The sequence below is a fragment of the Felis catus genome, chromosome E1 (assembly GCF_018350175.1).
Source record: "Felis catus isolate Fca126 chromosome E1, F.catus_Fca126_mat1.0, whole genome shotgun sequence".
Taxonomy (NCBI): Eukaryota; Metazoa; Chordata; class Mammalia; order Carnivora; family Felidae; genus Felis; species Felis catus.
The window spans coordinates 28553617-28581197 of NC_058381.1; the positions used below are offsets into that span (position 1 = coordinate 28553617).

The 27581-nt window shown below is 47.3% G+C and overlaps 1 protein-coding gene and 1 long non-coding RNA gene across 2 annotated transcripts; one reads left to right on the forward strand and one right to left on the reverse strand.

Moving 5' to 3' along the window:
* Nucleotides 1-128: 128 nt before the first annotated feature.
* Nucleotides 129-26181, reverse strand: LPO (lactoperoxidase). The gene is made up of 13 exons (XM_023244022.2): nucleotides 25985-26181; nucleotides 21249-21323; nucleotides 20283-20370; nucleotides 15889-16049; nucleotides 14133-14250; nucleotides 13655-13784; nucleotides 12683-12889; nucleotides 10852-11176; nucleotides 8799-8959; nucleotides 2939-3191; nucleotides 1904-2077; nucleotides 666-903; nucleotides 129-479 (listed from the first exon to the last, which is right to left on the reverse strand). Exons 2-13 carry the CDS (start codon nucleotides 21319-21321, stop codon nucleotides 272-274), a joined length of 2136 nt encoding a protein of 711 aa, XP_023099790.2. The 5' UTR covers nucleotides 21322-21323; nucleotides 25985-26181; the 3' UTR covers nucleotides 129-271.
* Nucleotides 14234-15725, forward strand: LOC123381935. The gene is made up of 2 exons (XR_006589551.1): nucleotides 14234-14371; nucleotides 14448-15725. It is a non-coding gene; the product is annotated as an uncharacterized LOC123381935 (long non-coding RNA).
* Nucleotides 26182-27581: the final 1400 nt, after the last annotated feature.

Genomic DNA, 27581 nt, shown 5'->3' on the forward strand with positions numbered 1-27581 from the left:
GTCAAGACTTGCTGCAGGGAGAGGATGGGTGACATCCCACAGATGGCATGGAAACAGTGGGATTCAGGTGGAAGAGCTGGAAAGGCAGAGGTGCTGGCCTTGGCTTTGAGCGAGGTGTGCATCTGGTGAGTGTCAAGAAACCCAGCTGGATAGAAGGGCCCGGATGGGGTGTGCAGCTCTAATGGACGGGGTCACTGAACTTGCCTGAAATGGCATCACGGACCAAAGGGAGCAAAATTTCACAGTGTGGGAGGCTGGGAAATCTGGGCCCCTAATTCTCCACTGAGGCCCAGGGTGAAAGGTCCAGCTTGTCAATGGCTGAGCAATCCACAAAGCCTTGAGGGTAGTTGTTGGCCTGGAATGGGTGCCGTGGGACCTTGGTGATGTGGGTGTTGTCACAAACAAGGCGTGAGAAGGACATTTTCTGTAGAGAGTCCTGCTGCTTCTCAGTGAAGACCCCAGGGTTCTCCCACCAGAATCTGCAGAGACAGAAGCAGGGTCTGTCCACACAGCTCAGGCGGTGGCCCCTCCCTCCCCACTGTGCCAAAGGGGAAGGAAGGAGGTCACTGGGAACACTCTGAGGTCTGGACTAGTCCTCACACAGGACTTGTCCACATCGCAGAAGGGTCTGCTCACCCCTGCCTTCCTCACAAGGTCTCACTTGCCTGTCTCCATCACGAATCTGCTGGAACTGCTTCCCCAGGAGGCAGGCCAGGAGAGACCCCACTCGGCCCCTCTTTACCAGGGGCTCAGCAATCGCCCCAACCCAGATGTCGATGTTGGCAGGGGTCCCGTAGAGATCCAGTAACTTCTTAGCCAGCCTCTTGTTCTTCAGCACAGCATCCAGCTCCTTGAGTGTCTGGGGCTGTGAGAGGTCACAGAAGCTTCTCCAGGAGTTGTACCCTAGGGCAGAGGGGCTGATGCCGTCTCATCCCAGGAGCTTCTCACCACAGCCCCCCTTGGGGACATACCTGCCCCAGCGCCGTCAGCCCCAGAAAGTCTGGACTCCTAGCCTTTGGGACGGGGTGGGCAGGGATCCATTGTTTTACACTTGCGGTACTTCAGGCATGAGAGGGCTAGCAGGTTATGTGGTGCTTACTATGGGTCCAGGCACTATTCTAAGCGCCGTAAAAATATGTAAATTGAAGAACAGAGATGTTAAGTAACTTGCCTAAGGTCACATAACTAGAAATGGCACAGCTGGGACTTGAACCCAGGCAGTTTGGCTCTTAATTACTACATTAAATTGCCTTTCATGGGTATAAAAGAGAGGTCCGATAGTCATTGGTTTCTCTCTATTGTCCTCTCTCTCTTTCTCTGTCTCTCTTTTTTAAGTTTATTTATTTTGAGAGAGAGAGATAGCATGAATGGGGGAGGGGCAGAGAGAGAGAATCCCAAGCAGGCTCCACACTGCCAGCATAGAGCCCCATGCGGAACTTGAACCCATGAAGCCATGAAATCATGACCTCAGCCAAAACCGCAAGTTGGATGCTGGAACCGACTGAGCTACCCAGGAGCCCCTCTATTCTCCTCTCCTGATTCATCTCAACACAGGCCCTACTGATCAGTCATCTGAATCGGCACTAGACATATACTATCTTTATCATCGCTGCTCTAGGTCTGTGACTTTTCTGGGATTTTAAACTGGTTTTACAAGTCAGTTGTTGATCTCTTTTTCATTTGAGGAGCTCCAAGATGGTATCAGATATGTTCTCTTGTCTCCACATCAGGGAAAATGGAAGACGCCATTTCACAGGTGAACAAAATGAATTTTAAAAACTGGTATCTCTGCCTTATGTTTTAGAATTGGTCAGATCCTTAGGGTTAATGGAAGAGAGTCCCCAGGAACCCTAGAAAGAAGCTAAAAGTTCCCTGGGCCAGGCAGGACCTCAGGCCCACTCACCGGGCATCCCGTGGTCTCGACAGCGCTGTATGTTGATGGCGGCCAGGTCGAAGCCGTGGATCTTGTGCGTGGGCTGGAAAAGCTTGCCGCGCAGCTCTTCTGTTATCATTTTATTCTGATTCATCAGCTTGGACTTCTTGGCCAGCAGGCCCCTGACCAGAGGGTCAATTCCACCTGCAAAGGAGAGCCAGAGGCCGTCCTGGGGATGTGGGTAGCGTGAAGCTATCTTCCACTGCTGGCCCCTCCCCCTCCCCCTGACATTTCCTCTCAGGTAAAAGTAGGGCCAGCTGAACATCACAGGTTGGAGGCCGGGAGAGAAGAGCCAGGTGCGGCCTGCAGGGTATGCTGGGGTTGGAGGGCAGTCCAGACTGCCTGCCTGGGGCCTGGGGTGGGGAAGACAGAGGCATTACTGGGGCAATGGCCTGCCTATAAGCTTCAGAAGTTTTCTGGAGCTCTAGCTCAGAAAGCCAGCTCCTTCTCCTTCCATATGTTCCCCCCCCCGGAACTTGGAAGTATGAGAAGAGGTGGCGGAAGCCTACAGAGAATGGCCCTGACTTGTGAGGCCTGAGGTAAAGCCAGTTGCGACACAGCCCAACCCAAGGTAAAGGGGAGCAGGGGCCAACCTTTGGCACGTGATGGAGGTAGGAAGCCCTAGAGGAGAGCAGGAAAGAGCAATTTATTTCCCAAGCTCATGAATTCTTTGTACAGGGGTCAGAGAAGCCTGAGGCAGGGAAAGCCCAGGCACCTTCGAGGCCAGAGGAGGAGAGAAAGAATAATAACTGATATATATCGACCACTCCCTGTGTGTCAGGAACCATTGTGGGGTGCTCTCACATTTATGCCACTTAATTTTTTGTATATCCTAGTGAGATAGGTACCATCGTTCCCATTTTACAAATGAGGCTCAATGAGGTGAATTCACTTGCCCAAGGTCACGCGGGAAGTGCCTGGAGTCTGGCTTCTACGCCAGGCTTCCCTAGAAGCAGGCCACAGAGTGAGACTGCTGGGTGACAGTGCTTCCCCAAAAGGACGTACCCTCTTTGACCATCCTCCAGGTGTTGAAAAAGAGGGTGTGCAGGGGGAGCTCTGCTTCTGGACCCCAAGGCTGATAATTCTCATCCAGGCGGGACATGGTGGAGGGGACCTCCGTGTGGCCAAAGCGGAAGGCAAAGGTGAAGACATTGGAGATTCGGGGGTCAGCAGATTGGTTGTAGCCTCTGTATGGAGGGAGCCACTTCTGCATCTCATCACCGAGCACAATGGGTAGATAGTCCCTGAAGGTGATAATCTGGAGGGGGTGGGGATACATATCATGAGGAAAGGGTAAGAGAACACTTAAATCTCCACAGAGTGAGGCTGGAGGAAGCTGCAGCTGAGAGGGATGAGTGTTCAAAAATCTAGGAGGGCAAATGGATAGCATATGTGCCCATTTCCCTTCCTGTGACCATAGCAGACATTGCTAATTGATCATGACACTCTTTCTGCTGGCCGCTCGTGTTATAGATGGAATTGTGTCCCTTCCAAAGTCATATGTTGAAGCCCTAATGTGACTGTATTTGGAGATAGGGCCTATGAAGAGGTAATTAAGGTTAAATGAGATCATAAGAGTGGGGCCCTCATCCAGTTAGGACTGGTGTCCTTATCAGAAGAGAGAGAGAGAGACTAGGAAGGTACACATACAGAGGAAAGACCATGTGAGGACACAGAGGGAAGGTGGCCATCTGCAAGCCAAGGACAGAGGCCTCAGGAGCAACAAAACCTGCTGATGCCGTGGTCTTGCAGCCTCCAGAACTGTGAGAAAATAAATTTCTGTTGTTTAAGCCTGTTGTTAATCAGTCTATGATATTTTACTATGGCAGCCCAAACAAACCAATATAAAACCTTAACTCAAATCATCTTTAGGTAGATACTTTTCATTCCTTGGATGATTTCCTACAAACATCTCCAGCAGCAAGATTTCTGGATCCAATTTAAAAATTAATATTGAATTATGGAGATTTTTGAGAAGAAATAAAGGGAGATATCTGTCTTTAATGGTTAAAACTAAGTGCATGGGGCTTCTGGTCCCAGAACAAGATGGAGGAGACTCATTTCCCCCTAATCTTCCACACTAAATATATGTAAACACTCTGGAAATTATTCCATAGACAACATAAATAGACTTTCAAAGCTGGAAAGAAGGTGGACTGGCTGACGACCTCAGGACTTGAGGAATGACAGCACAGTGAGTTCCTGTATGCCCCCAGACTGAGTGCAGGAGAGCCTGGCAACCTGGAACCCCCAATAGGAATACACAAAAGGAGCCAAAGGGAGCCTACTCTTTCTCTCCAAAGGACTGGGACGGGGGAACCCAGCAGAAACCTAGTGGAGAGCCCCCAGACCTACTTCACAACCCAAGCTCTGAGCCGTCCACAACTCAGGCTGGCGGATGGTCTGATATGCCTGCAATGGTGGCAGCAGTGAAACCCCATATCTCTCTGTTCTTCACACAACAGCCATAAAGAGACCAGGTGCAGTGGCTGCTGCTCCCCTAGAAGGTTGCTGGGCAACAGAAGGCAGCCAGGAAAGGGCCTTCCTGCCTTGCAGACTGCATCAGTAGGCACTGAATGTGAACCCCAGAGGCACAGGAAGAATGAAGCAGACCAGCATAGCACTGCAAAGGCTCAGGAAACAACTGTCACCAGGGGAGGGGGGGGGGAAACGCCTGAGTGGTTGAGTCAGTTGGGTGTCCGACTTTGGCTCATGTCATGATCTAGCAGGTTTGTGAGTTGAAGCCCTGTGTTGGGCTATTTGCTATCAGCAGACAACCTGCTTCAGATCCTCTGTCCCTCTGCCTGCCCCTCCGCTTCTCTTTCTCAAAGATAAATTTAAAAAAAACTTTAAAAAAACCTGTCATATGAACTAAAGCCCACAAAAGTATGCCAGACATACATGTTAAACCCAAACAGACTTAAATAGGATCCTGAGTCTCCTAACATAATAACTAAAGTATCTAGGATATCATTTAAAAAATCACTCATAATGCCAAGAACCAGAAAAGCCACAGTTTGAATGGAAAGATAATCAATTGATGCCAATACCTACATGAATCAGGTACTGAGATGATCTGATAAAGATTTTAAAACAGTTGTTATAAAAATGCTTCAACAATCAATTACAAGTTACCTTGTAACAAAACAGACCATCTCAGCAAAGAAGTAGAATTTATAAAAAAAATATTGAAACTGTAGAATTGAAAAATACTAACTAAAATTAAAACTTGTTAGGAAGACCCAGTAGTAGAGTGGAGATGACAGGGTAGAACGAAAGACAGATCAGTAGAATTAACTCAATCTAAGCAACAGAGAGAAAATAAACAAAACAAACACACAAACACCTCAAACAAACCAGAACCTCAGGGCTCTGTGGGACAATAACAAAAGAGCTAACACTCCTATTAATGGAGTCCCAGACATAGAGAAGAAAGGGGTGGCTAAAAAAGAATTTGAAGAAATAAGGTCTAGAAACGTCCCCAAACTGGTGAAAGACATACACTTACAGATTCAAGAGGCTGAATGAATACCAAACATTATAAACCCAAAGAAATGTACTCCAAGATGCATTACAATTAAACTTCTGGAAACTAAACACAAAGTCTTAAATATCGCCAAAGAGAAGCGACACATTATCTACAAATGAACACCAATGTGAAACCATGGAGCCCAGAAGGAAGGGGCATAGCGTTTTCCAAGTGCTGAAAGAAACCAGAAGGAAGAGTAAAATAAACCTGAAGCAAACAGAATAGGCTAAAGAAGAAAAGTCTTATTAATGAGGAAAGACCTTAGACAGAATTCAACGTCTGTTCATGATAAAAACTCTCCATACACTAGGAATGGAGTGGAATTTCCTCAACCTCATCAAGAGCATCCACAGAAGATTTACAACAAACATTACACTTTTTTAAAGTTCATTTATTTTGAGAGAGAGAGGAAGAGAGAGAGAGTGACCACAAGCAGGGGAGGAACAGAGAGAGAATCCCAAGCAGGCTCTGCACTGTCAGCACAGAGCCCAATGTGGGGCTCGAACCCATGAACCATGAGATCATGACCCGAGCTGAAATCCAGAGTCAGATACTTAGCCAGCTGAGACACCCACCCAACTGAGGCACCCCAACAAACATTATACTTAATGGTGAAAGATTGAATGTTTTCCCTCTAGGATTAGGAAGACAAGGATGCCAGTTCTCACCACTCTTATTCAACACAGTACTGGAAATTATAGCCACTGATATAGGACAAGAGAAAAAAACGTTTAAAAACATAGATTACAAAAAGAGAGATACAATTGTCTTTATTTGCAGATGACATGATTGCATAGAAAATCTTTTTTTTTTTTTTTGAAAATCTTAAGGATTCTACAAGAAGAACTCCCTAAACTGAGCTCAGCAAGGCCAGGATACAGGGTCAACATATAACAATCAGTTACATTTTTATGCACTGATAAAGAGCAAGTGGCAGGTCAGAAAAAATGTAATACCATTTATGACTTACCCAAAGAAAATGAAATATTCAGGTACAAATGTAACAAAACATGTACAGGATCTGTATGATAAAAATTACCAAATGCTGATGACGTACAGCAAAGAAAACCTAAACACTTAGGGACACTGCATTTACAGATTAGAAAACTCAATAGTGTTAAGATGTCAATTCTTCCTATATTGATCTATAGTTTTGATACAATTCCTATCAGAATCTCAGCAAGGTTTTTTTTTTTTTTTTGTAGATGTAGATAAGCTTATTTAAAAATACATAGGAAAGGGACAGACCTGGAACAGCCAAAACAATTTGGAAAAAGAATGCAGTGGGAAGAATCCTGGTTCCCCATGGTAAGTCTTGCTGTGTAGCCACAGTAAACACTGTGGTGCTGGTATAGGAATAGACACATAGATTAACAGAATAGAATAGATAATTCTGAGATAAATTCATATTAATATGCCCAAAAAATTTTTGATAAGGAACAAAAGCAATTCACTAGAGGAGGGATAGCCTTTTCAGTAAGTGGTGCTGAACAGTTGGACACCCTGTGGCCAAAGAAAATGAGCCTCACCCTAACCTTCACACATTATACAAAAATTAACCCCCAATGGATCATGGCCTTAAGTGGAAAACATAAAAGTATAAAGCCTTTAGGAAAAACCCAATAAAAATCTTGGAGATCTAGGACTATAGAGAGTTCTGAGATTTGACACAAAAGCCCAACCCATGAGAGAAAAAAAAAAAAAAATGTGTCCTGATTGGACTTCATTAAAATTAAAAACTCTTACTCTGCAACAGATTCTGTTAAGAAAATGAGAGATTGGGAGAAAATATTTATAAGTCACATATCTGATGGAAGATTTGTATCTAGAATATATAAAGAACCATCAAAACTTAACATTAAAAGATAATCCATCTGAAAATGGGCAAAATATATGAACAGGTATTTTACTGCAGAGGATATACAGGTGGCAGATAAGCACAGGAGAAGATGTTCAACATGATTAGCCAGCCGTTAGGGAAGTGCAAATTCAAACCACAATGAAATAACACTACATACCTATCAGAAAGAGTAAAATAAAAAAACAATGACAACAAATCACGACCAGGATGCAGAGAAACTGGATGTTTCATACACTGCTGGTGGGAACATAAAATAGTACAGTTACTCCAGAAAATAGTTTGGCAGTTCCTTTTAAAACTTGAAATGGACTTGCGATATGACCCACTGCACTTGGGCAGAGTTTTCCCAGAGAAAGGAAAACTTACTTGCATGAAGAAATGTATACACGAATGTCTATAGCAGCTTCATTGATAATAGCTCCAAACTGGAAACTCTCCAGATGTCCTTCACTGGGTAAATGGTTAAACAAACCAGGGAATACTACTCAGCAACAAAAAGGAAGGGACTGTACACATACAACAGCCTGGATGAACCTCAGGGCAATTATGCTGAATGTAAAGAGCCAGGCTCAAAAGGATACATACTGCATGGTTTTATCTATGTAACATTCACCAAACAGTACAGATGAAGAGCAGATTAGTGATTGTCAGGGGATAGGGACCTGGGAAGGGGGAGGGTGGATGTGGCTATCAGAGGGGGGGCCGGAGGGAGTCCTGAGGTGATGGGAGAGTGAAGTATCTTTATTGTGGTGGTGGTTACATGAAACTACACATGTGATAAAATTGCACAGAGCTACACACACACACACACACACACAAACACACACGCACGCATGATTGCATTTAAATCTGGTGAAATCTGAATAAGACCTTTGGTTGGTATCAATGTTAACGTCCTGCTTTTGATGTTGTACCATAGTTATGCAAAAACATTAGCACTGAGGAGGCTGGGTGTGTGTACTGTTTTTTTTTTAACAACTTCCTGAGAACCTATAATAATTTCAAAATAAAATGCTTAAAAAAATACGTGCACAGTTAATTCTAGTTAGTCAATCAGCCAATCTACAATAGCAATGGACTCTGCCTGTGACATGTGGCTTAGGTGCAGAGAATTGAAAAAGAAGACAGTCCAACTGAAATAACCCAAAGAGCTCTGCAACAGTCAGTCCCAGGAGAGACGGAGCCTTTGGTCCCAGTGATGGTGGCATCTGGGCAGGCACACTGAGTGACCGACAGACAAATGACTCTCCAACACTCTGAGTTCAGGGATTCATTTTGGGGCAGAGAAGCTAAAGAAACAAGAAGGAGGGCTGAAATAATGAGGCAGTGGGAAGGAAGCAGCGGAGGAGAAGGGAAGAGGAGGTGCGGAACACAGAGGAGGTAGCGGGAGGGTGGCTGTGGGCAGAGCGGGGGTGGCGGGGCGGGGGGGCAGAAGCTAGGTGGGTGAGGGAGGCAGTGCTCCTGGGCTTCTGTACCTGCATGAAGGCTCCCAGGATTTTCCGGGCTTCCTGGTAGAGCTTCTCTCCATCCCAGTGAGGGTTGAGTCTCTTTAGTTCTTTGGCCAGCCGGTTGTGCTCTCGGAGAAGGAGGGTGTGGGAAGCGGCCAGCAAGGTGTGCTCGGAGGCTCGGAAATCTCCTGAAAGTCCAGAAGGCAGGAAGGTTGGTTCCCCCTGAGTAGCCCCAAAACCCAGTAACTTGCACAAAGAAATACACGATAGTGCCCCCAAGGGACCCTCTCCTAAGCCCCTCCTTCCAGTTAGCCTAAGGGAAGTCAAGTGGAATGGGATGGGGGTTGGGATTCAGAGGTTTGAATCTCAGCTCCACACACATGATTTTTAGCTGGGTCACTTTGGACAAGTTACTTGACATTTCTAAGCCTCAGTCCCTGTATCTGTGAAAACGGGGATAAGAAGGCTGACTGCACAAGACTGTGCTCAAAACTACAGATGACATGAAAAAGGAAAATTTTGCTAATTACAATCCCAACTCCTTCTAAGATGGGGCAGTACAAACAGATAAGGGCTTTTGGTGGAGAGAAACTTTGAAAAGTTTTATGAATGGGAGTTTGAGGGCAGGTTCCTAGGTAGGGTCGAATTTGTCCATGTAACAACGGGAGAAGTATCTAGAGACGGGGGCCTTTGGAAGAAAGGAAAGAAGAGAGTGACAGGATAGGAGGTCAGCTAACTGGCAAAAGACCAGGTGTTCACAAGGGGATTTCTTGTGTCCTCTAATCTTTAGGAAAAGTCTATTAAATTCCCAAATGCTTGGTCGTACCGGATATTTTTGTGGAAAACAGGAAAGGGCTCAGTTTTGTATCTGGATTGATGTGAGATATGTGTGAACACAGAATTGAAGAGATCTACCCAAGAGATCTGGGCCTACGGACTGGCTTTCTGCCATGTCCAGGTGGGTGGGGCGGGGGCGGGGGTTATCCTGACAGAGTAGATTTTTGGAAGAGGAAAGGCCTCCAGGAGCCCAAGGCAAAGAGGACCAGGAGGACATGAGGCCCCCAGAAAGAACAGAATTGGGGGGCTTTGGTTGTGCACAGGTTGTATGGAGCAGGGGCCTTGTGCCAAGTTTATAAAAAGCCTTAAAAATATGCATTCCTCTTAATCTAAAATTTCTTCTTCTAACAAATTATCTTAATAAAATTATTAAAAATGAGTCCAGGGGCGCCTAGGTGGCTCAGTCGGTTAAGCATCTGACTTCAGCTCAGGTCATGATCTCGCAGTTCCTGAGTTCAAGCCCTACATAGAGCTCTGTGCTGACAGTTCAGAGACTGGAGCCTGCTTCCGATCTGTGTCTCCCTCTCTCTTCTCCTCCCCCCTCCCTGCTCATGCTCTCTCTCAAAAATTAACAAACATTAAAAAAATTTTTTTAAGTGAGTGCAAAGATTCATCAACAAGGATATTCATTACCTAAAAACAATAAAGTAAAAATTAAAATTAAAATAAAAAATAAAACATAAAAATAAAAAAAAACAGGAAAACTAGAAATGACTTAAGTGTTTCAAAATAGGATTGAGAAAATAAATCATGATAATGTATGTCAGGGAATATCAGGCAGCCAGTAAAAATCATGCTGGAGAATATTTAATGATGTGATATATTAAGTGAAGACATCAGGTTATAGAACATAACGGATAGTATAACCCCAATTATGTAAAACAATGTAGAACTATATCTATGATTTAAAAAAACCTGGAAAGGTGGGCATTAAAAATGTTAACAATGATCATTTGTGGGTGGTAGGTTTTTCTTATTTGTGCTTCTCTGGATTTAATTGTTTTGTTTGTTTGTTTGTTTGATGGTGAACACATGTTCTTAGATTCTGTATTCATCCGGGCCCTTCTACCAGTCCTGGACCAGTGCCAGAGGCAGTGGGGGCTTGGTGTGCATTTTTCCAGAAAGCATGTGGAAAGCAGCAGCAGTAAAGCCTCTCTGGAAGCTACCTAGCAGCCTCCTGAAGTTTTTCTGGTCTCTCTCTGCTCCCAGTCCTTGGGCCCCTCTGTTCCCAGCCCGGACTCACCTGCCAGGAAGCAGGGCACTTGGGCCGTGGTGTTGATGAACTCACAGGGGCTTGGCTTCTTGATGTCAAAGGGCAAGTAAGCCAGTCCGTGGTCCCAGATCTCCTGGTTCACAGCCATGAGGCCCAGCGGGCTGCTGAGGTTTCGAAGGCGGCTGGCCAGGCTGGGCTCAGGACCGTATACAAGGCTGGCATCCAGGAAGGAGGTCAGAGCGTTAATCTGATCTCGAGCCAGGGACTGATAAGGTGGCGTGGGGCAGACGAACCCAGCTCGGAAGAAAGGCATGCACTTCCCTTGAGTCTTCACCTTGGGGTCATTGGGAGGGAACTGCAGAGAGATTGGGGGGTGGGTGACTGGGCAGAGGTGGCACAGCTGGGATCCGGCAACCTCTCCCCAGGATGGGTCTGGATGCGGCTGGCAAAGATGCTGATGGAGCCCTCCTGGGACCCTGGGACCAGACACTGATTCCAGATGCCTCCTGCTGACACTATACATCCTGAGCCACAATGCCCTGAAGTTCATTACATCCCACTGTGTAAAAGGTCTGAGGGGAATCATTCACTCTTTTATAGCAGAGGTTCCAAATTTTTGGTGGCGAGGGAGTCCTGAGATCCCTGGACAGGGAAGCAGGACAAGAAATAGGAAAGGCTTTGTTAATAACTACTATGAACGGAGTACTTGGGGGGTTCAGTCAGTTGAGCGACCGACTCTTGATTTTGGCTCAGGGCATGATCTCGTGGTTCATGGGTCGAGTCCAGCATTGAGCCCTTCCCGCACGAGTCCTCCCTCACAAACTCCCCCCTTCCATTAAGCCTCTCCCCAATGAACACTGTGATGAGCCCCTGAGTCCAAGTCTGCTCGGTGTTCTCTATCTCCCTCTCTCTTGACCCCTCCCCCATTTGCTTGCATGCACTCTCTCAAAAGAAATAAACAATAAAAAAATTACTGAAAACAGCTACCATTTATTTATTTTGGATCTAACATGTGCTATGCATTATGCATACTTTATCTCACTTTGGTCCTCAAAAAATGTAAGGTAGGTAATTCAGTTCCATTTTACAGGTGAGAAAATCGAGGCTCAGAAAGGTTAAGTAATTTGTTCCAGAACTTGTAAACAGGAAGGGAAATATATGGGATTCAGATCTAGACTGACTTCTCTCCACAGTCCGTGTTCTTTACACCACAGCACAGAGCCTTGATTTGTTTGAGTGAATAAATCACTCTCTAACTGTAAAATAAGAAAAAAATGGGGCACCATTGCAAGTGCCTCTCTCTTCCTGCTGGAAATCCCCACAAATCCCTGCTCTCACTCTGATTCATCCATCAAATTGCAGCTCTTTCTGGGAGCAGCCGTCCCAGACCCCGATGACTTACAGCAGCGTTCTACAAACTTAACTGTGTATAGAACGAATCTCCTAGGGATCCTGGTATAATGTAGATTTTGTTTCCCAATGTCTGGGATGAGGCTTGAGATTTTACATTTCTAAGAAGTCCCCAAGTGATGCCAATGCTGCTGGGCCAGGCACATAGACGACCCGCCCCTCCCCAGAGCTTCCCAATTTCACCATTAGTGGTTACTTGTCCATTTCCCACACAGGCTCTTTGTCCTTGAGGAAAGGAACAGTGTCTTATTCACCTTTGAATCCCCAGTGCTTAGTGCCATGCCTGGCACGGAGTAGATGATTAATGTCTATTTATTGAATAAATGGATGAGTGAATGAATGGATGTGTGAGGCTTGGGAAGCTGTCAAATCAGCATTCGAGATCTACCATGAGGTACCCTGCTACGTCAGGGAGGCAGGGGTTTTGTCACCAACAGCTGCAGGGGCCTACCATGATGGGGAAGCAGTTGTCTCCCTGGATACAGTACTTGTCACACTGGGCTTTGGAGTACTCGCTGCTCCCCAGCTCGGTGTCGGGGGCAAAATCCAGGTCATGGTCCACAATTTGACCCCACTGCATGAACAGCAAGGACGTGTTTTGGTCCAGAACACCCTCCTCACTCAGGTAGCCTGCAATCTTGTTGGAAACCTCGCGGGCCTACAGATGGAGACAGAAGGGGAGGAAGGATTGGAGGAAAAAGTGCTTTGAGGAGTCAGATTCAATTGCAGTTTTATTGAACACCCAGAGTATAACAGGTACATTTAATCCCCATGACAAGTTTGTGAGGTGGGTGGCATTACACCTTTTCTGAAGGTGAGGACACTGGAGAGGTGAGGCCAATTTCCAACGGTCCTGCAGCTACAAAAGGGGATAGTAGGGATGGGACTGAACACACGTCTGCGGGAATTGATGGCTTGCAAGGCCAGTGCCCTTTCCACTATGGAAAAGGGAAAACAAAGACAGGCTGCTTGTGAAGCGACAGGGAGGTGCCAGGTGTCTGGGAGGAGGAGAGGGGCTCTGGGGGAGGGGCTGCCAACTCAGAAGAGGCCAACAGATAGGACCTCCGGGCAAACAACAGCTGATGCACCCCAGGGGCCGGGGCGGGGTAAGCGCGGGCAGGATGGGGCAGGGAGGCCATCTGCCTGGGAGACCCCAGGGTATCTGGCCTGTGGGCAGCTGGGACGTGACCACCACGTGGCTGGGCTCCGGGCTCCGCTGCCCTCTAGTGGCACTTAGGGGAGCACGGCCCGAGCCCGTCCAAGTCTCCGCCTCTCCCCGGCTGCGGGCCCCACCTCGCACCTCCGCCCTCCCACCTATTTCTTCTTCCGTTCCGTGCGCGTTTGGGGGCGCTTCCCGTCCTCTCTGGGTTCTCCCCTGCACCCTCCCGCTCGGGGCTCGCGCGCACCCCGGGCCCGCCCTCACCGGCGGGAGCGGGAAGCCGTTCCGCGTCCTCCCCGGCGTCCACCCGAAGGGCAGGGAGAGCCCGTCCTCGTACTCGGCGGGCAGCCAGCGCGCCAGCGCCCTGTTGGCGGCGCCCAGAGCGGGGTTCCTCCTGAAACCGAGCAAGACGCGCCCTCAGCCTCGGCCCGCGCTCCGGGCTCCGCTTCTCCAAAGCCCTGGGGGACCCGTAGGGAAGGGGCGGGACTCCGCCCGAGGGAAAGGGGGCGCGGGGGAGGCGCCTCTCAGACGGGGAGGGGGGTCGCTGAACTGCGTCCGCTCTGAAGGCGCGGGCCTACGGCGGCCCCTTTGGAAGACGGGGAAGCTCGGGAAGGTTCCAATATGAACGGGTTCCGGTGGGCCGCAGGCCCCGGAGGGGGAGGCAGCGGGGGTTCTGCCGGGAATGGCCAAGCGGCAAAGCCCCTAGCTGGGCCGCCCCCGAGAACTGCCCGTGCCCCCTCACCTGTTGTTACAGTCTCCTGTAATGGTTCGGTAAGGATTGTCCTTGTCACATTTCACCACAGGAACGGGGGCACCACAGCCCACCTCCCAAGACAGTGCAGTCAAGTCCAGGCTAGGTTCTGAAACAGAAGGGACGCCAGAGGGGCTGAGTTCTCTCTCCATTCTGAAGCACGGCGGGGAGGCAGGAAACCGAAGGCAGAGGGGAGCTTACTTTTCTGGGAATGCATTTGTCTGTTTTAGGTAAGCATTTCTCAGGTGGTTTCTTGTTTAATCCTGACAACTCATTGAGGTAAGAGGTTTAATTCCCATTTTACAGATGAGAAACTGAGACCACATTGCTCAAGGGACTTGCCCAAGGCCACACAGGTAGTAACTGAAAGTTGCTAGCATTGTTAGTGATTTTTTTTTGTTTGTTTTTTAATCAGGGCATTCGAATCAACAGATCTTTCTTTTAGAACGAAAATACCCCTGAGAGGTTAAGCACATGTTAGTAGGAGTTAGTCTGATAAGACTGCTTTTCTTCTTCTAAAGCTTCACTGACATCTAAAGTACCAAGCAAGCAGGAACCTAGATAAGGAAGATGTTGGGAAGATACAGGTAATTTTTAAAAACTGTTTATTATCGAGAGAGGGCAAGTGGGGGAGGGGCAGAGGATCTGAAGAGGTGGCTCTGTGCTGACAGGCTGACAGCAGCGAGCCCGATGTGGGGTTCGAACTCACGAACCACGAGATCATGACCTGAGCCAAAGTCAGATGCTCAACCGACTAAGCCACCCAGGTGCCCCGGGACAGGTAATTTTTAAGTGAGGGGCGCTGTGGTCCTGGGAGGAGTAACACAGTGGGGCTTTACGCAGCAGAGGCTCCCGTGCTGGCACAGAAAGGAGAGAACTGCTAACCTCCTAAAGCAGTCTGTGATCCATCCTGGTGCCTGCATGAAAGAGAAGCAAGGGAATCTTGCTCTATGGGGGCTTCTTCAGGGGACCACCTGTGAAGGTTGGCAGGGGCAGGGGTTCAACCCTCTGTACCTTTTGAGTCTCAGAGTCTAAAGGATCCCTATTTCTCCTTACCTCATCCCAGTTTCCTTCTTTTGGAACTTTGGAATTTGCTCAAGTCCTAAGCCCGCTATCTTCCTGGACCTGCTGTTTTCCCAGGAAGAACTTGCAGCCCCTTCTTCTGGTTGGGACCAAGCCCCTCCCTCCCTGACCCTCCAGAAGCTGTGACATTTGGTAGGGGTGGGAGTGGACGGGTTGGAGATCACAATCAATCCGTCACCTCATTGTTTCAGCTCCATATTATGCAAGACAAGATGGAAATCTCATCTCCTGTGACATAATCCCAGTAAATCCCCCTGATACAGGTGGCTTACGCGTCTCCTTTATGGAGACATAAAGCACAGTAGTGGTGACACTGTGGTTTGGGACAGGGAGCCCATGTTTGTTGACTTTAGTACTTCCTCTGGACAGAGGCTTTACAGATGGCATTACACAAAGAGCATGAGTGTCCCCTTATTTGGAGTTGGCAGTGTGACCTTGCTGGGCTTGAGTTCCTTTCTCTGCAAACAAAACAAAACAAAATAAAACAAAACCATACTGGCACAGCTGTCCCCTCAGCCCCTCCTTGCTCTGCAAGCCCATGAATCTGAGCAGGGAGAGCCAAGGAGGTGCTCCTAATAGGGGGTACAGCTTTTGGTGACTCCTGTTCACTCCTGCGGGGTCATGGCCCCTTCCCGCCATCAGAGGGTCAGTGGGTTTTCTGTACCTGTGGCATTGGTCAAGGCCACTTTCTGCCTCAGTCTCTTTAAGGATTCCTCCCACACCTGCCCGTTGCGGATGGCTGTGCGCGCCTGGCCTTTGGCATGCTTGAGGTACTCCGAGAGCTGTCGAGTGGTGGGTGCCTCTGAGCTCATGGCGGCCTTTAGCCTACAATGGAGAGCGATAGGAGAGTCAAGACTGGGCCCTCCAGCCCTGAAGCTTTAGAAGGGGTGTGAAGGGATGTGTGTCTGGGGAGGAGCCACAGGGGGTGGCGGCAGTGCGGGCAGGAGACAAGCACTCCCGCGCTCTCAGGATCTTTCTCATTTCCTTTCTGATGCCTCTGGAAAATCTCTTCTGGGAGGAGGAAGCTACAGTGTGTCTTTAAGCTTTGTAGGGTCTGGTTCTGAGAAAGGGCAGGCAGATGGAGGTGAGCGCTTCCTGAATTAGAATCAGAGGGTTGTAGCTGTGCTGGCTGGGTCAGAATTAATTAGAGAAACTTAAAAACACCTAAGCCCAGGATGTCCTGACTCAGACTGAGGAACTCCTGTCATGTAGGAGTTTAGAAATAACAAGAGAATTCTAGAGATAACAAGCCTAGGGGCCTTCAGTTCTTCCCATGGAAACATCCTTAACTGCAGCTAGCCCTGGAGTTAGCGTGGAGTTTGCTTCGATGTGGGCTGTAGCATCCAGCCTCTTGCTGACCATTTTTGGGGCAAGATGTTCAGCCTTTTTATTCTTAATTTCCCATGTGTAAAGGGAGAAGCCCAAATCCCTGCTACTAAGAAGTTTGGGACAAACACAGAGATGATGGAGTGCAAGGTGGTGTTAGGAAAGTGCCTCCATGAGAATCCACCACCCCTTCCCCGTGCCTCAGTCTCCACACATGTGGGAGGAAGGGTTCCGTGGGATGATATCTATGGCTCTGAGACTCTGAAACATTGGAAGTTGCTCAGCTTCTCACAAAAGACAGCTCTGCTTTTGGGGTACAGTTCACTGGCTGCAACAGCTGGCCTGATCTATAGGTTAGGTTCTTAACTATTTCCAGGGTGAGGGGGCATGGTGTCTCAGTCTGAGGGACTTCCTGGGCAGGTGGGACAGGGACAAGGGTGACTGGGATGATTGCGCTCTACTTGGCAGGCCTACCCCCGACCAGCCTCCCCCAACCTCAATTAAAAAGACCCAAGACAGTAAGCCAGACTGTCTTTTTGCTGCTGTTGCAAGAGACTGCGTGGCCCAGTGGCCAGGAGGGTTACACTGTCCAGTATAGTAACTTCCAGCCACAAGTGGCTATTTAAATGGAACTTCATTAAAATTAAATTAAATTCAGTTCCTCACTGGTACTAGCCACATTTTAAGTGCTCAACAGCCACACGTAGTTACTGGCTCCTGTATTGGATGGCCCCGATACAGAAAACCATCACAGAAAGTTCTGTGGGCCCGCACTCACCTGGAGTTGGGGCTTAGGAAGCAAGATTTGAACATTGGCTGGTTTGACTTGCTCAATTTGAACATTGAGCAAGATTTGAACATTGGCTGCCACTTACTAGTTATGTGCCCTTGGGCAAGTTACTTAACCTCTCTGTACCCAGCTTCCTTATCCATAAAATGAAATAACGATATTTCGTTGAGCCATGCTATTTGATCATTTTGACCTCAAAAACAAGCTATTTCATGTAGTTCAATTTAGCATTTCATACGGTTTGGGGGAGGAAGGACTGTAAAGCTCCTTGAGCTGTATCTGGCGTGGAATACACACATGTGTTAGCGTCAGCGCCACCGTCCTCATGGGCCAGGGCCCAAAGGGTCCCCCACCCAATAAACAAGGTGCGCTGCTGGGCCTTCCAGGGCTCCACCTGGAAGGTCCCACGCAAGGTTCTGCATGCTCCTTCCTTCCTCCTGTGCCCTGGGCTCTGCGTGCTTCTCCCGCCTGAATGCGGGATCCCTCCTGCTTTGCTCAGGGCTGGGCTCCGTGGGATCAGCCAGGGTTTGGGAAGAAGTCTTTACCCATCTCCAGGCCTCCACCCTCATCCTAGCCACCGTTGCCTTCATCTGGACGGCTGTAGCAGCCTCCTGACCGGGGCCCCGCCCCACTCCCCATCTCTCTCCACCCCCTGCTGTCTGTTCCCCAAACGGCTGCTGGAGCGCACTTAGAGTGAAAAGCAGACCATGGCACTCTGCTTACCCTGGGACATGGATGAATCCATCTGCTTATTGCACACACATTCCTATTGTGGTGCCATCACTGCCTGTACCTAGTTCCAAAACATTTTCATCACCCCCCAAGGAGACCCTATACCCATTAAGCAGTCTCTTCCAATTCCTCCCCTGCCCTCCTCCGCCAGCAACCTCTAATCTGCTTTCTGACTCTATGGCCCTTAGTGTCCACCTCTCTGGCCTACCTGCACGGTGTCCTCCTCCCTGTCTACCACCTCCACCAGCATTGGGCTTCTTTCTGTTTCCCGAGCACCCTAAGCTCTTTCCCGCCTCAGCACCCTTGCCTTTGTCCTTCCCAGTCCCTGGGATGCTATCCTCCCGGCTCTCTACATGGCTGGCTGCTTCTCATCCCCCATCAGGCTTCCCTGATCCCTGGGCCTAGAGTAGCAACCATCGCTTTGTTTATTTCCTTCACTGGATTGTTTGTGTAACAAGATGGTTATGTGTGATTCTTTATGTCTCCATGAGGCCCCTAAGTCCAAGAACTAACCAGTAGGAATGAAGTCCAAAGCATGGCTGGTCAGTGCACAGCTTGCAAAGGAGGTGATGAACACTGATTTTGTGGCCTTTACTGTATCCTTACCTTGGGGCTATAAAAGGGTTGAAGTTAAGGAGGGAGAGAGAATTTTTGTTTGGAGAAAGTTACTGAAATACCAAGTACTTCCCTACTGCCACCATGGGGCTTCCTCTGTGCTTTAATTCTAGTGATAAGGGACTTAAGAGGTGGGCTAGAGTCATGGCCAGTGGCTGATACCTGCCCAAAGAGCCTACAGGAGTGGAGGCTGGCACCACGCACTTAACAGAGTAAGCCAGACAGGGCCACACTGCATGGGATCTGTATATCCTCCAGCAGCAGGGTGAAGCTTGTAGTCTTCTGGAGCCTGCTTAAAAGTCACCTGGCTCAAGAGGGTGTGGGGAGGTGAGAAAGTGAGCCAGATGCTTCTGTACTGAAGGTTGGAGCTGTAAGCTACTGGCCAGAAATTTCTCTGGGTCAGGGAGCTGGCAGCAGAATCTCTGAGACAGCCAACAAGTGCCCAAGGTGGGGAAGACCTTCTGACCCCTTCAGGGCTCTAAGTTGTGAGGTGACTTAGACCTTGCCCTTTGCTATCTCTCCTCCACCCCCCCCCCCCCAAGCTTAACCCTGAGGAGTCAGAAACCTGTGTTGGGGGATTAGGAAGAGCCCAGGAAGGAGGAACTAGCAGACTGTGTTCCATTTCTCATTATAAACCTAATAAAGCAGCTCTGAGCCCAGGGATGTAGGAAGCTCTAGGCTTTGTCTTCTTACGCTGACATTTAAATTCCTGAAAGGATACTGTTCTTGGGACTAGAAGTGGCTGGAGTACCTCTTGTCTTCTAAAAGTCAAAAAAACAGTTATGGAACTACTTAAAAGTCATTCAAGGGCCAAGGAGGAAGGAAGCCCCAATTCTAGTGCAAAGGGACAGCAAGAGGAAGGAATAAGGTTGTTTTCTGCTCAACACAGTGGTTATTCTTGTCTGTATGCCTCTAGCTTGATGGGCATCCTGAGAGCTGGAACCCAGTTTTCATTGCTTATTTCAAAGATCCCAGCCCCTAACATGTGGTTCGAGGGTGGCTGATTCTGCTGGTGAGCTGTGGGGTCTCCAAGTGCCCTTGGATCTTTTTATGGCATTGGGGTGCTATGCCCCCTAGCTGCTTTGGGTGTAGTTGCTGACGGCTCATACCTGTACCCTTCTTGTGTGATTACTGAGCCAATCCTTGCTTAACTTCCTTCTTTGACCTTTCCAGCTTTGCCCTCTCACTTCATTTACAGCTCTCCCAAGAGTAATTCTTAATTAGTCACCTGCCCATGAATCCATGTCTCAGGTTCTGCTTCTAGGGAACCGGGCTTATGTCAGTCAATATTAGTTGAATGAATGGAGAAATTCTACCAACAGGCTTTCTGAGACTCTGTAATGCATGACCCAAGGAAACATCCAGCCATGTGGAAGAGAGTGCTTCCAGGATTAGATGAGGCATCCTCTTCAAGGTAATTTACAGGCTAAGGATTTTAAGACTCCTATTTGTCACACACTCAGAGTTGGGGGGGGGGGGTGGTAGCACAGTTTGGATGATTGCTTTCTCACTGGCTTGTCAGGGCTGGCCTATATGTACTCGTCATTAACCGGAAGCCTAGCAAGGGAAGTACGCTGTGTCTGTGTCTCACGTACCTGGTCCTGGAATCCAGGAAGGCCTTGTTGACTTGGACCTTGACCTGATTCACAGCATCAGAGATGGCAGCAGTCGTGGTGGCCCGTGCTTGGAGGAGGAGGGACAAGGAGCAGAGTATCTGACACCATTCCTTTGAGATACCCTCTGCTTCTGTCTCCCTCTTTCTCAGCCATTACCCTCACCTCTCAAATCCAAGCAGGCAGAAGACTGAGATTAGGAAACATTCACAAGAATCCTCAAGGAGAAAAAGAATAGAATGGGAAGAATGCTCTCTGATCCTTGATAAGATGTCGGAATTGCTCTTCAGAGGTCCACTAGAATACCCAGGGATGGGATTAAGGTGTGTGACCATTCAGGTTGGCTTGGGCTACTGGGCTGTGGGGATTTTTCTGGGTTTTGGTGAGGTAGACACGTAAGTGTCCATCAAAGGGCTTAGCTGATCACCAGGGCCCTGAGGTAGAGAAGGAGTGGTAGGAATTCTTGTTCTCACTTGTATTGGGGTCTGGAGCATGGGAGGTGGGGTGTGGTGAGTTAAATGGTGTCCCCCCAAAATACATGTCTCAGAATGTGACCCTATTTGGAAATAGGATCTTTGCAGATGTAATTAATTCAGATAAGGTCATAAAGGTACAGGATTAGGGTGGGCTCTAGATCCAATGACTGGTGGTCTTATAGCAAAAGAACACACAGGATACACACAGAGAAGTATGTGAAGAGAGGCAGAGATTAAACTGATGTAGCTATAAGCCAAGGAGTACCAAGAATTGGTACCACCAGAATTGGAGCCACCAGAAGCCAGGAAGAGGCAAGGAAGGATTCCCTTCTAGAGACTTTAGGACCCTGCTGACACCTTGACTTTGGACTTCTAGCCTCCTGAACTGTAGAATACATTTCTGTTGTCTTCAGCCACCCAGTTGTGATCCTTTGTCACAGCAGCCCCAGGAATTCAATATGGAGACACTTACCATTTGTGGCCAATGCTGCAGCCTGAAGCAAGGTCAGGAAAGCTAAGAGGACTGAGAGATGGAGGGCTTGCATTGCTGAAACGAGACCCAGGATCAGATATGAGCCTTGTAGAGCCCCCATGGGAGGGACGGAGTCACAGAAAGGGATGGTAAAGCATAAAAAGCCCAGGGAACAGCAGATGCCCTAATATTGGAGTAGAGGTGGGGAAACTACAATTACTTAAGTTAGCATCAATCATCTGTGCAGACCCATGCCTGCTATTGGGAGACATGGAAAGAAGCAGGGCTGGAAGGGAAAGAACTCAGGCTTCAGGGTCAGGAGATCTGGAGTTAAAGTTCTGCATTTCCTACAACTAGCTCTGTGACATTGGGCAGGTTACTTAACGTCTCTGGGCCCCTGTCCTGGCAAGTGAGGGCCAACTGATACAGGATGTCTGATTCTGCCCTGATAGCCTGTGACCTGAGATCCTGTACCTGTCTTGTCACAAGTGTGAGAAATGCTGTTACCAAACCTGGAACAGGTCTTTGGAGTTCCCCTCCTTCCTTCCCCTGGGGATGTATTGCATCCGGGGAGCATGCCTGAGAAGCAGGCACTCAGCTCCTCCCTTCAGAAACCAGCAAGGGCTTCTACCCTTCCTCAAAGAGCCAATTTGATGGGAGCACATGAATGAAAGTTGTGACAAAGCTCAGGGCTCCCCTGGGCCCACAGCTGTGCCCCAGGCTGCCTGGAGAGATTCCAGATCTTAGATTAACCCCTTCATTGTGAGCTTTAACCCTGAATGTAAATCATCAGACAAAAATACCTGCAGGTTTGTTGGCTGATGAGGGGCTTTGGGGGTTAGAGTGTTCATGAGGTTTGGTGGTATAGAACCAAAATACCTTTAAAAAAAATGTTTATTTATTTATTTTGAGAGAGAGAGTGAACATAGGAGCAGGGGAGCAGCAGAGAGAGACAAGGTGACAGAATCCCAAGCCGACTTTGCACGGTCAGCGCAGAGCCTGATGTGGGGCTCAAACTCACCAACTGTGAGATCATGATCTGAGCTGAAATCAAGAATTGGATGCTTAACTGACTGAGCCATCCAGGTGCCCCTGAACCAAAATATGTTTTGAAGAGATTCTGGCTCCAGCCCCAGGAAGCACCCATGGCATGAGATGGAATGATCATTTGTTTATATCATGTTCTCGACAGGCCCCTCAGATTACACAGGTGGGCATGGGTTCTTCCCTCAGTGTGCATTCACTGGTTGGATTCCAGAAACACACCAGGGAGAACATCTCAGATTGGCTGCTCCCTCCATATCTACTTGAAGCTTCCTAAGAGAAATTGTGGTTCTGGAGCTTTGCCTGAGAGGCCACCTAGGTAGTCTTATGGACACCCTCTTGGATACTCTCCCCTTGAATTAGGCCAGTCCAGAAGAGGACTATAGCTGGACCAGGTAAATTTGCTCTCCGCCACACTTCCCCAGTCTTTCCCTCTGTCCTTTTATGATTCCTCTAACAATTTTTATCTTGTTGAATGTACTTTTTGTAAGCTAACTCTAGAAAAAAAGGCAAGGTATGAATGAGTACCTCTCTGGCCAAGATTCTCCTGGGCACTTTCATTTATTTCCAAGAGGAGTTCTCAAATGGCTTAACCCTCGATGGGATCTTGTTCTTACACTTCTATGATCCTGAGTAGAACCATAGTCTTCCTCTTTGTAATTCGAGGAGAACATTGAGCCAGCCAGAAATCTTCCCTTTCAGGCATATAAAGGGCATGATGGGTTTGGAGTAAAGTGTATCATTGATATATATTTTTTAAATTCTGGTAAAAATGTGTAGTGTAATATTTATTATCTTAACCATTTTTTAAAAGTTTTTATTTATTTTGAGAGACAGAACAGGGGAGGGACAGGGAGAGCAGGGGAGGGGCAGAGAGAGCGGGGGAGGGGCAGAAAGAGAGGGAGAGAGAGAATCCCAAGCAGGCTCTGCACTGACAGCCCCAACTTGGGGGCTTGAACTCAAGAAACGTGAGATCATGACCTGAGCCGAAATTAAGAATAGGACAATTATGGGTGGCCCAGTTGGCTAACATCTGCTCAGGTCATAATCTTCTGGCTCAGAAGTTCGAGCCCCACATCAGGCTCTGTGCTGACAGCTTCAGATTCTGTGTCTCTCTCTCTCTCTGCTCCTCCTTTGCTCATGCTTTGTCTCTCTCTCTTCCTCAAAAATAAATAGGATTTATTTATTTATTATTTATTTATTCATTAAAAAATACATTAAAAAAAAGAGTAGGACACTTAAGCAACCGAGCCACCCAGGCACCCCTGTTTTAAACCATGTTTAACCATACAGTACATAGTAGTGACAAGTATATTCATATTGTTGTACAGCAGATCTCTAGAACTATTTCATCTTGCAAAACTAAAACTCTATACCCACTAAAGACCAACTCCCTTTTCCTTCTTCCCCTAGCAACAACCATATCATTGATTTTTAAAGAGGGCTGATGGGCACACAAGTATTCATTATACTGCTCTTTCAATGACTGATGTATTTTGTAATAAATTAAAAACAAAAGTAAAAGGTTAGTCTATGAAAAAAGACATCATCTGAGATAGAGGAAGAGGAATATCATAGTTGAAGACATGACAGTTGAGAAATCTAAACAGGAAAATCAACTTCCATGCTCATTTCTCTTCTCCCTTCCTCGGACCCCCTTCCCCCTCATACTCCTCTCACTGGGAAGGCAGGGAGAGACCTCAAGGCCAAAGCCAAATTATTTTCCATGTCTTGGCCAACTTCCCTGGTGTGTGTGAAGGAAGGATGTGGGACAGAAAGCAGAGCCAGGCAAATGAAAGGTTATGCCACTGCGCTGGAAAAAAAGGTATGCTAAAAGATCCTGAAGGGACACTGTCTGCAGCCAGAGCCAAGCAGGGTGGAGGGTGGAAGACATAGGGCTTCAGGTGTAAGAGGTCACCAAGAGGCTTCTGTGATGTTTGGATATTTATCCACATTCTTATCATCATGCTCAGCGCAGAAATTATTTCCCAAGCCCTTTGGTTTGCAGCAAAGCCTGGGGCCTTCTCTGGGACATGAAGCAATATCCTGAGACAGAGTCATAGCCTCTGCCCCTCTAATGGCAGGGCTGGTCCACAATTCCTTGCCTCTATTCACATCCTCTTATGCAGTGCTCTCTCTGCCTGATGAACTATTCGTTCTTCAACAGCCAGGCCAAATTTTGCTTTCTCTGTGAAGTGTAGCAGATTTCTCCACGCAAAGTTAGGTCATTCATTTTTCTGTCCTCCCGTTGTACTCCACTCATATCACATATCACTGTTTTCATGTCTGTTTCCCCTATCAGATCATGAGCTCCTCAAGGGCTATGTCTTATTTTTGTTTTTTCCCATGCCCAAGCCTAGTGTTGGTACATAATAGGTGTTGGGTTCATGCTGAATAAATGAAACTCCAAGGGCAGAGAAGTTCAGCATCTGGAAGGTACAGAGAGTCATGATGGTGACAGTCCCTTAGCCCACACCTTAATGTGCCTACTAATCACCTGGGGACCTGATTGAATGCAAATTCTAACTCAGAAGGAAACAGAAGGGCCTGAGAGCCTATATTTCCAACAGGCTCCCAGGAGATGCTCCTGCTTCTGCTGGTCTGCAGTCCACACTCTGAGCACCAAGGCCTTCCAGAGTCTGGCTCTCAAACTTGCTGAGAAGTCACCAAGAGGGGCTTCAGGAAAGCCTGAGAAGGGAAGGAATCAGTGGGATTCTTTTCCATGAGTGGCAAGAGCTCTGTTGAGGGTGGTAGGATGAGCCATAGGAAAACTAACAAACACGCCATCACCCCCAAAAAGGTTCTATTTGATCTTTTGAGTAATTCCAGGATCAAGAGGAAAATGGTCAAGAGGAGAAAGTTCTTATCAAGATCTCTTATTTTTTTAGTTAAAAAAAATTTTTTATACTAGGCTTCATGACCTATGTGGGGCTTGAACTCAACCCTGAGATCAAGAGTTGCACATTCTACCAACTGAGCCAGCCAGATGCCCCTATCAAGATCTTCTTAGAAGAAACAATCCCCTACTTCAGCCACAGGGTTTGGGACACCCAATCACGTAAAACACAATATGATTCAACCACTCCATTCTTCCAAAATGAAGACCATCTCATATTGCTGCAATTCATATACTTGATTGAGATTCAGGTGTCCACAAGAGCATTGAAGACATATGGGACTAGGCATTCAGGGCTAACTAGATGTTCAGATATGCTATAAATACCAGGCATAAGATGCTGGAAACAAGATAAAGATCTGAGAGCCCCATCTTAGGAAACTCTTAAAACACTGTAAATTTTCACTCTAGTTTAGAGGTTACATGATAGCAATCTTAAGAACACCACTTGGAGCATCATTCTGTTATTATTTATCCCCAACTCTGTGTGTTATCTCTTCGGCCTCAGTTCCTAAAGATGGTGGATGAGAGGTCTTATGGTACCTTCCAGCCCTAAGAGTTTATGATTCTGTGACTGTTTTCAGACTTGGAAAATCTGCCTTGCCCCACATGGATTTAATCACATTCTCCTTACACCAAACAGGAATGATCTGTCATTGTGGCAGCCAAATCTGGCACCAGAAAATGCCCACTGAAGACAAGTCCAAATGCAGTACCAAGCTTTCTGAGAAGCCTTTAGGAAATTTCATCATCAACTTTGCAGAAATCATGAAAGATTAAAATTAATGAGTCTTACCTGCCAAGTGCCTTGGCCTCTGGTGGCAGCCAGTGGAGTTATTCTGCTAGGAAGAACTGGTGTTTTATAGCTTCCACCAAGAATTTATTTCTGGGAAAGGCCAAGAAGGGAGATTTTGAGGGACTGAGATGGCTTGGAGGTTCAGCAGGAAACACCCTGTGACTCCAGGCAGATGCATGAGGAAACTGCAGGGATTGGTTGATGCAATATCACTGATTGGGTGGAAACAGAACCTCTTCTTCCCATTTTCAAGGTTAAATACATGGTCCTGCTGTAGTTGTGGAAGGCAAAACTCCGAATTCTGAGCACGCTTGTCCCTCTTAAGCCCTTTATGGCATCAGAAAAACTCTTAAATTGGGAACAATTGAATGGTCCTCTTCTCCACTCATTTATTCACTGCCTTTTGATCCCTCCCTTACCTTTCACCTGATTCTTTGTAGAAGGAGATAGATTTGTCCTGGATTTAAAGCAATAAAAAAAAACTGACTTTTTTTTTTTTTTCTGTGAATACTGCCCCTTCTTTTGGCCACCAGAGAGGTCACAAGAACCCTGAACTTGTCAGGGTGGTAGGTTAAGTCCCCATTTCTGTCATTTATATGGCTCTGGGAAAGTCATTTCACCTTTTGGTATATCACATTCTCTAGTTAGAAAATTGATAGTTTAAATGATTACTAGGAGTCTGTAACTTCATGCCTTCTATAGGATGGCCATTAAAAAACAACCAATATCTGGGAACTTATATGTAATATACCACCCCTACCTCAATGACTTTGAAATTTCAAGTTAACTCCACAAAGGAAGGAAACAGGAAGTTTTCTGAAATTTCAGGAAAATGAAATTTCATTGAAATGTATTTTACAGACAGAAAGATAAAAACATAAGCTCTTGAGTGCCTGAGTGGTTCAGTCGGTTAAGCATTTGACTTCGGCTCAGGTCACAATCTCACAGTTTGTGAGTTTGAGCCTTGCATTGGGCTCTCTGCTGTCAGCACAGATCCTCTGCGCCCCCCTGACCCTCCCCCACTTTCTCTCTCTCTCTCTCTCTCTCTCTCTCTCTCTCTCTCTCTCTTTCTCTCAAAAATAAACACTTTTTTTTTTAATTTTTTTTTTCAACGTTTATTTTATTTTTGGGACAGAGAGAGACAGAGCATGAACGCGGGAGGGCCAGAGAGAGAGGGAGACACAGAATCGGAAACAGGCTCCAGGCTCCGAGCCATCAGCCCAGAGCCCGACGCGGGGCTTGAACTCACGGACCGCGAGATCGTGACCTGGCTGAAGTCGGACGCCTAACCGACTGCGCCACCCAGGCGCCCCAAAAATAAACACTTTTAAAAATAAAAAAAAAAACCCATATGCTCTTCATGAAATTATGCCTTGGGTTGAAAATACTCTGAGAGACTGTCAGAAATTCAACAACCATGTACCAAACCCCTGAGTTTACCTTCCAAAAAGTGATATCCCTTTTCTTCAGCTTATGGAAGGTAGTTAAAAGCTGCTTCTCTTGTGATTTGCCCAGGCAAATGAGCTGGGCATCCCAGAAAAAGGCAGCTGTCCAGGAAAGGGGAGTGAGGGACTTTAGGCTCTTGTTTTCTTTGAAA

What these genes read in the sequence shown, in the direction of transcription:
- LPO (XM_023244022.2), bottom strand. Translation starts at nt 21,321, where the DNA reads ATGCAAGCCCTCCATCTCTCAGTCCTCTTAGCTTTCCTGACCTTGCTT. An exon ending in TGCAGCATTGGCCACAAATG is followed by an intron (nt 20,371 to 21,248) that starts GTAAGTGTCTCC and finishes TCCTCCTCCAAG; the next exon opens with CACGGGCCACCACGACTGCT. An exon ending in ACAACTGCTTCCCCATCATG is followed by an intron (nt 11,177 to 12,682) that starts GTAGGCCCCTGC and finishes ATCTCTCTGCAG; the next exon opens with TTCCCTCCCAATGACCCCAA.